The 9,167-nt window shown below is 35.8% G+C and overlaps 1 protein-coding gene across 1 annotated transcript; it reads left to right on the top strand.

Moving 5' to 3' along the window:
• Positions 1–7,625: 7,625 nt before the first annotated feature.
• LOC100668128 (olfactory receptor 2B11-like) lies at positions 7,626–8,896 on the top strand. Its single transcript, XM_064295643.1, has one exon. The coding sequence runs from the start codon at positions 7,794–7,796 to the stop codon at positions 8,730–8,732; it is 939 nt and encodes a 312-aa protein (XP_064151713.1). The 5' UTR covers positions 7,626–7,793; the 3' UTR covers positions 8,733–8,896.
• Positions 8,897–9,167: the final 271 nt, after the last annotated feature.

Genomic DNA, 9,167 nt, shown 5'->3' with positions numbered 1-9,167 from the left:
TAGGAAAATAACTGTTTTAAGTAGTGTGATGTATGCTAATATGTAGTGATCTCAAATCTCATATGTGTGAAACATGGAGTGAGTTAACCTGAACATTTAAGCTAAGTTGTTAACAAACTTTAAATTGACATACAACTTCATCATAAACAACTTCTAATATTATAAGCAAAAAACTGTCTTGTTGTAAGTGCTTTGCTCTGTGATATGATGTGATATAACACTTATTTTATTTGTGTTAGACACTCTGAGTGTGCACCTCAGATTATGAACCTTTGACATAAATCATGCTGATGCGATGTGAACTGGGCATCCTCTCATAGACCCTTGTCATGCAAGACCAGAGAGACTAAACCACATAAAAACCCCAAGGCTTTATCTTCAAGTGAGAGCAAGGTAGATGCATAACAATTCTATAACTGGAGTCTCTGATGTGTTCCAAGATTGAGACATATGCCACTAGAGACTCTGCCTGCCACTGCCACCAACCTCAAACCCCAGCTAGGAGGGTCCTCCTCCAGGGACTACTAGTCATCGGTCATACTTTCCTATTCTCATTAAAGGCAAATGCCTGAAGGTTGAAGATTTGGACTTTAATTATTGGCTAACTTTACCCTACCCTGATTCTCCACTTCTGAATGAATGTCTTCAGGTCTTACTTGTGTGCTTTGCCTTGAATACCTTGCAAATAAACTACATGAGTTTGTGCATGGCAAAAGTGAGAATTTCTCTACATAATTTACAATAAGATCCTAACAAGACAATTTGATTTAGATGTGTCCCTGAAATACAGCATGGAGATGGATTTTGCTTTATTAACTAATCTAAAAATCTTTTTTTAATAGGTAATTTAGGTCTAGTTTTTGTTTGTTGGTATAATTGGTAGTGTTGACTTAGTTCTGTCACATGGTGTTTTAGTACATATTTATAAATGTGTGAATATATATGTAATGTATTAATAAATTTATCAGTATATACTTTCAAAGTATATTAAAATTTTCACTATGCGATCAGTTTGCTTTCTCTCTATATTTGGTATCATTGCACTATTTAGGAGATTTGAACTTACTGCTCTTGTGGTTACTTTTATATCAATACCTTTTATAGACATTATTATTGGTTTTCTAATATGAGAGCTACTGAAATTAATAAATAATCTCTTTTCATCCCATTCTTCTTCATTCATTTCAAAATGATTTCCTTTTGAACTTTGTTAACGTGTAGGGAAATTTTCTTCTTCTTCCCATATATTCCCTCTCCTTTCTCCTGCTTCTTCACCTTCTTCTTCTTCTTCTTTTTTTTTTTTAGTGCTTACAAATATTTATTTATGTACTAGGATGTATAAAACAATTAACATGTATTATGTAATTTACTTCTCATAGCAACTCTCTACAGACATGGAAATATCTATTCAATTCTTCCTATGATAAAACTTTCTTCTTTTTGTTATTTTAAATTTTATTTATTTCGTTGTTGTCACTGTTGAGAATATGCACAGCAAAATGTACACCAATATAACAATATCTACATGTTCAATTCAGTGACATTAATTTCATTCTTCAAGTTATACAACCATTCTTACCCTCCTTTTCTGAATTATTCCTCCTCCATTAACATAAACTCACTGCCCCCTAAGTTTCTTAACAGATCTTTTAAATTGCTATTATCACTGTGATCCCATGTAGATAGATCTTAAAAGAGCATAATGCTCAAGGCAGACATTCTTGACTAGTTAAGCTAATCTATAGTTTGTTTTAAGATTTCAGGGAATATTTTTAGCTTAAGTTTCAAAGATTATATCAGCACAATTGTTTCTGGGGTTCATCCAGCTTTCATGGCTCCAAAAATTCTGGAGTCCAGGAGAATTTGAAATTCTGTTCTGTATTTCCCCCATTTGATCAGGATTCTTCTATAGACTCTTTGATCAAAATGTTTCATAATGGTAACCAGGCACCATCATGTACATGGAGGCAATTAATCACACATCCCATTCCCTCCTTCTATTCCTGACTCTCTTTCTTCCCCAGTCATTCCAGGTGAATAGAGACCCGTTGTTGTGCCTTGGATGGCTGCTTGCAAGCTTTTAAGGCCCCAGGCACTATGCAATGAACCAGGAGGTAGAACAGAAGCACTACACATGTTATTAGGCCTATTAACTAGGATGTTCCATGAAACCATGATCCTAAACCTCCTAACCAAAAAACCAAATCCTATAAGGCGTTTAGTTGTACATAAGCAGGCTCAGCAGCTACTTATTTTTTTTTGTCACTGTTACAAATATGTCTTTCACATAACTTTAGCCAATTCAACTTTTTAGAGGTGTACAGCTTATTGATAGCACTTAAAATAATCAGCTGTACAACCCTCCCCTTAACCAATGTGATTTTTCCATTACCATAAAGTGAAGCTGAATACTCTATAAGCAATGACCACCCCGGATTCATTTTCCCTCACACCCCCGGTAACCACTAATAAACTTTGATCTCTATACATTTGCTTTTTTTTTTGTTTTATGTTTGTTTTTTTAATATATATACAGGTGGGGTCATACAATATTTGGAGCCCTGGTAGCATACTGGTTAAGAGCTTGACTGTTAACCAAAAGGTCAACAGTTTGAAACCACCAAGTACTCCTTAGAAACCCTACAGGGCAGCTCTACTTTGTCCTATAGGGTCACTATGAGTCGGAATTGATTCAACAACAATGTGTTTATAAAATATAGGTTGTTTTGTTGTTGACTTATTTCACTCAGCATAATTCAAGCTCCAGCCATAGTCTAGAATGTATCAAGACTTCATTTCTCCTAATTGTGGAGTAGTATTTCATTGTATGTACCACATTTTGTTTATTCATTCATCTGTTGATGGTCATTTAGGTTGTTTCCACTTTTTGGCTTTTGTGAAAAGCACTGCAATGAATGTTGGTGTACAAGTCTCTGTTTCCCTCTCTGCTTTTAAGCCTTTTGTGTATATAAGAGCGGAATTGCTCGGTCATGGTGGTAGTTCTCTTTTAGTTTTTTGAGGAAATGCTCTTCTGTTTTCCACAACAGCTGTACCAATCTGCATTCACAGTGTCTTGGTCATCTACGGCTGCTATAAGAGAAATATCACAAGTGAATGGCTTTAACAAAGAGAAATTTATTCTCTAACAGTCTAGTAGGCTACAAGTCCAAATTCAAGGCATTGGCTCCAGGGGAAATCTTTCTCTTCCCTCTCATCTCTAGAGGAAGGTCATTGTCATCAATCTTCCCCTGGACTAGGAGCTTCTCCAAGCAGGAACCTCAGATCCAAAGGATGCACTCTGCTCCCGGTGCTGCTTTCTTGGTGGTGTGATGTCGCCCTGTCTCTCTGCTTGTTTCTCTCTTTTATATCTCAAAAGATATGGGTTTAATACACCATGTAACCTTTTAAATCTCATCAATACAACTGCTGCTAAGTTAATCCATCTCATTAATATCATAGTGATAGGATTTACAACACATAGGGAAATCACATCAGTTGACAAAATAGTAGACTATCACACTATACTGAAAATCAGAACCTACCAAGTTGACAGATATTTTTGAGGGACACAATTCAATTCATGACACCCATCGGAAATGGTCTCCTGCATTTTTTGATGGTTGTATCTACATTATCAGAGTACATATTCTGTAACCTTAATCTCTACCACATAGATTTCTCATCTTTGTGCTCCTTTATTGAGATGAATAAAAATAACTGAATCTTATGAGATAGCCTAAAAATGGCTGAAGACATTGAAGGAACTCTTATTTAAGTTCCGTAGATGATTTGTTCAAATAAACTCTGCTCTAATTCCATCCTTTTTAAGACTAGTGATCATTTGTCCTAGAAAACTGACTGGGTTTATTTCAAAACAATCATAACACTCAAAGGGACTTAATCTCAGTCTCAATGCAGTAGGCAGCTATTTGGACATAAGAAACAGTTCTTCAGAGAGCCGTGTCCCAAGGAACGTTCTCTGCTAATCCATCTGGGATAAAAATAAAAGGCTTGTTTGAAAACAATTCCCTAAAGGCCTAAGAATAAAATACAAATAACGTATCAGGAAGGCATCACTGATATTTCCACTATTATCTTCCTAAACCGTGTTTTTTTCCTGGGTGCCCTTGTATCAACTGAAAAACTCACATTCTGAAACTAATTCTTAGATGTTTATCTGTGTACTACAGCTTTCCTTCTACGAACTTTCAAAAATTCATATACATTTCTTCATAATTGCTCTTCATTGAGTGTTATGTCTCAAAATTAAGGTGAGTAAAAAGACACTTTTCTTACAATGTCATGTATTCTTAGGGAAGGTTGGATATTTGTAGGTCTTAATGCCCAACACAAATATAAAAAGCAGAGAGCATTTCATTTCAGTGACCTTTTCCTCAACATTGGGAATACCTAGTTCATTGGTTAGGAAGCAACTTTCTTGCTGTAATAAATTAGCCTCTCTCCGTCTTTCTCTCTGACATAAACCAAACTTAAAATTACTACAATATTAATAAACAGTATATCTGACAGATGTCAAATACCCAAATGAAGTATGAAGTCCTTATTTTATCATGTGAACTTTATTTATGTATGATCAAATCCATGTGTTTTATTCAGATTTCTTGATGTCAGATAGATGTAACTTCTGTTTCTTGTAATGGCCCTTTGCAATATGCAAAGCTAAAAAATGCTGTAAACATGAATAAAATACTGTTTGTGATGAAAAACAGATGTGTTAAGTATACTAGAATGAAAAAGTGAGTGGAGATGCAAAATAGGTTTCAAAAGCAACGCAGTCATGGCAATTTATTAATGTGGCCTTAAACAGCTGTGGGTAAATGTCTCCCCACGTAGCAAAATTATGATGGAAAATCACTGAAAGTGAGAGATTCAAAAGTTAAAATTAATGAAACATCATAAGAATACCACAGAAAAGATTAGATTTAGGAATAGAATTACAGGGCATAAAGGTACTCCAAGAGTAAATTATATTGGTTAGGTCCATCTCTTGCTGTGTTTGTTTTTAAGGAAATATCCAGAGAAATTCCCCATTTACAGAAATATTTCAGTGAAATAAAGGAGGATTTGAGGTAGTCACCATTCACACACACAACTATATTTAATAAGCCAAGTAATATGAACAAATTGCTAACTAATACCAATAATAAAATTTCTAAAAGTATACATGAATGAATATTGTCATTAGAGTTGGATGGAATTGATTATAAGAGAATTCATGAACTATCAAATGTAAAATTAACCCTTAAAACATTGAAGAACAATTCAAGATAGAAAAATATAAAGTTGTTAAAGCAATAGGCAGTAGGTGACTTATAGTGCAATTACTTAATAATGTGGGTAAATTGGAATTATTAGAATGATTATTTTAAGAAATAATTTCTTTTTGCATATCCCACCTAAGACATAGAATTTTCACCTGATAAATTACTTAGTCCGAGATATGCTTTTAAATTCGACCTGTTCACATAACATTTTTAATAATGTCAAGGTCAAATTAATATGTAAGGAACAGCATTCATTCATGAAACTTCCCTGGAGTACAGATGTTTTCTCTGGACTCTTGAAATTCTAAATTTAGTCTCATTTCCTCACTACTCATTTAGAACATTGATTGCTTTTTCATCATTAGAGCTTCCCTACTTATTAGCTATAGGAATCAATGATTAACAATATCCTGAAATATGGATACCAAAAAATGAGTTGATGCATATAAAAAGTGTATTGCAGTGTTTGGCACATAAAGGATCATTAAGGATGAGATGGAATTATTGTTCTTGCTTTGTTACTGTTACTGCACACTCCTAGCCTAGGATAGCTTGTCAGCAAAGGGCATCAATCACATCTTAGCTCTAAATAGCTCTGTGTGATTCCTAGCAGGATGGCTTTGAGATTTAATGCAAAAGAGATTATGAAAACTGTACTTTTAGGAAGGTAGGTCTAGGAAGGTATCAGAGATTGAATTGCGTTCCCAAAAAATATATTTATTAATTTGGCTAGGTAAATATTTCCAGTATTGTGTGATTGTCCACCATTTTTTGATGTTCTGAGATTTTGCTATCTGTTGTAAATCCTATTACTATGATGTTAATGAGATGGATTAGTGGCAGTTATGTTGATGGGATCTACAAGATTGGATAGTGTCTTAAGCCAATCTCTTTTGAGATATAAAAGAGAGAAGAGAGCAAGCAGAGTGACAGAGAGACCTCATACCACCATGAAAGAAGCACCAGGAGCAGAGTGTGCCCTTTGGACCCAGTGTTCCTGTGAGAAGAATGTCCTAGACCAGGGAGAGATTGTTGACAAACAAGGACCTTCTTCCGAAGCCAGCAGAGAAAGCCTTCCCCTGGAGCTGATGCCCTGAATTTTCACTTGTAACCTACTAGACTGTGAGAGAATACATTTCTCTTTCTTAAAACCATCCACTTGTGGCATTTGTTATAGCAGCACTAGATAACTAAGACAGAAGGTAATCTGGAACACTAAACCACTAATTTACTGAATGAATAACTCAGAATTTTGTTGCTTCGTGCAATATCTTTACTTTCCATCTGAACATACTTCATTAGAAGAAATAGGGATTTCACGAAACACACTTCACCACTTAAAGCCTAGGATAGTGTGTCAGCAAAGGGTGTCATTCACATCTTAGCTCTAAATAGCTTTGTGTGATTTCTAGCAGGATGGCTTTGAGATTTAATACAAAAGAGATTGTGAAAACTGTACTTTTAGGAAGTACTCATTACCAAATGAATCTATATCAAAGTACTACTTCACTCAGCAAATTTTGTTGTGTCAATGTATCTTTTAACTAAAAAAAAAAAAAAAAAAGGTAAAGTAATTTCTGGACTGGAATATGTCTCTGAGCCTAAAATGCGCTATAGACTTTTCTCCTGAGAGCAGTTCACTGGAGTTACAAATATGTTTTGTAACTATGAACAATCAGTGAGACACTGACAACTGTCCCAACTCTTACATAAAACAGGTTCATAAGCCACCCCACAAATGAAAATCTCTATGAAATGCATAAACTAGCTAAAATTTTCATGAAAGATCAAATATATGAAGTTTAATCTCAATAGTTTCACAAGAAAGAATGCACACAAAATAAACTCAATTTGTAATTAAAGAAATTGAAGCTAAAACTGCTTTCTTTTCTTTCTCTATTCCACATACAGATGACTTAATTATTCAGCTAAATACGTGGGGCTGGACAAGACTATCTTGATGATTCTTACATTTTCAGGGTTTTGCCTCCTTCTTCAACTATGTTGTTGTTGGGTCATCCAGTGGATTCCTCAATACCTTTACTTTTTCTGACACTGCTTTGCAGCAGTGTTTCTCTAAATGAGCCGTGTGATTCCTGGACCCCATACCAGATCAACTCTATCAGACATCTGGATATAGGAACCAATAGCCTACATTTTTAACAGCCTCCTCAGCCAATTACTGTGTAAAGCAAAGGTTGAAAATCACTACATTGAAGTTTCCAAAACACTTCCATATCTGTTTTTCTTTGGATACCACAACCCAAGGAGATAGTTATTGGCATCTTGTATACACAGGAAGAAATTGAGTTTAAGAATGCTTAAAGTGACTGCCTTTCATTTGTGGTGGCATGAAGGGAAACAACGTTACCCTTACATATTGTCTTCAAGTTACTGTATCCTATATTGTATGAATGTATGACCAATGCATAATCACGTTTTATTATTTCATAACTCATTGTGTCTTGCTTACCATTTTCCTGTTATAGAGTAAATAAACTGAAGATAATGGCAGTAACTAATGAAAGCCACCCTGAAGAATTTATCCTATTAGGCTTTGCTGACCGTCCTTGGCTGGAGCTCCCTCTCTTCGTCATTCTTCTGATAACATACCCTACGGCCATGATGGGAAACATCACTATCATTCTGGTGTCCAAGTTAGATCCCCATCTCCACAGCCCCATGTATTTCTTCCTCACTAACCTCTCCTTTTTGGACATGTGTTATACCACAAGCATTGTCCCTCAGATGTTATTTAACCTGGGAAACTCTAAAAAGACAATCAGCTACTTGGGCTGTGCAGTTCAGCTTTATATCTTCCACACGATGGGCAGCACAGAATGTCTACTCCTGGCTCTCATGTCCTTGGATCGCTATGTGGCCATCTGCAAGCCTCTTCACTACACCCTCATCATGAATCAGCGAATCTGTGTCCTCCTAGTATCCATTGTGTGGCTGAGTGGAATGACCTGTGCTGCCTCAGAAGCAACTGTTACATTACAGTTGCCACTCTGTGGTCTCAACAAACTGGATCACTTACTGTGTGAGATTCCTGTTCTGATAAAGATTGCCTGTGGTGAAAAGAATGTTAATGAGCTCACGCTTTTTGTGATCTGTATTTTTACGCTAGCTGTTCCACTCTGCCTAATTCTTGCTTCCTATGCTTGTATTGGGCATGCTATGCTGAAGATTAAGTCTTCTGAGGGAAGGAAAAAGGCCTTTGGGACATGTTTTTCCCATCTCATAGTGGTTTTATTATTTTATGGTCCAGGCATTAGCATGTACCTTCAGTCCCCCTCTTCCATCACAAGGGACCAGCCCAAGTTCATGGCTCTCTTCTATGGAGTGGTAACACCTACACTCAACCCCTTCATCTACACCCTTAGGAATAAAGATGTGAAGGGGGCATTAGGTAACCTGACTAGAAGGGTTTTCAGTTCCAAGTGAAAGACGGTGGACATCAAATGAAGTTACTTAACTATTAGAGTAGGTTTATACAAAATTTTCCTAATAATTCAGTTTTATCTCATAAACCAAAAAAAAAAAAAAACACCAAATCGGGTTCCACCTAGTCAATTTCGACACATAGTGACCCTATAGGACAGAGTAGAACTGCCCTAAAGAGATACCAAGGATCACCTGGGGGATTCGAACTGCCTACCCTTTGATTAACAGCCATAGCACTTAACCACTACACCACCAGGGTTTTATCGTATAATTACCAAAATTTCATGTTAAATGATGTTCTTTCCAAATGTGTCATGTGTCTGATATTCTTTTTTCTTTTTTTCAATGTTTGGTAAAAATATATGTAGCAAGACGTTTTCCATTTCAACATTTTTTACTTGACATTAATTGCTTTCATCATGTTATCAGCCATCA

This window comes from Loxodonta africana, chromosome 1 (genome assembly GCF_030014295.1).
Source record: "Loxodonta africana isolate mLoxAfr1 chromosome 1, mLoxAfr1.hap2, whole genome shotgun sequence".
In the NCBI taxonomy this organism is placed as follows: domain Eukaryota; kingdom Metazoa; phylum Chordata; class Mammalia; order Proboscidea; family Elephantidae; genus Loxodonta; species Loxodonta africana.
This window is presented reverse-complemented; position numbering and strand designations above follow the sequence as displayed.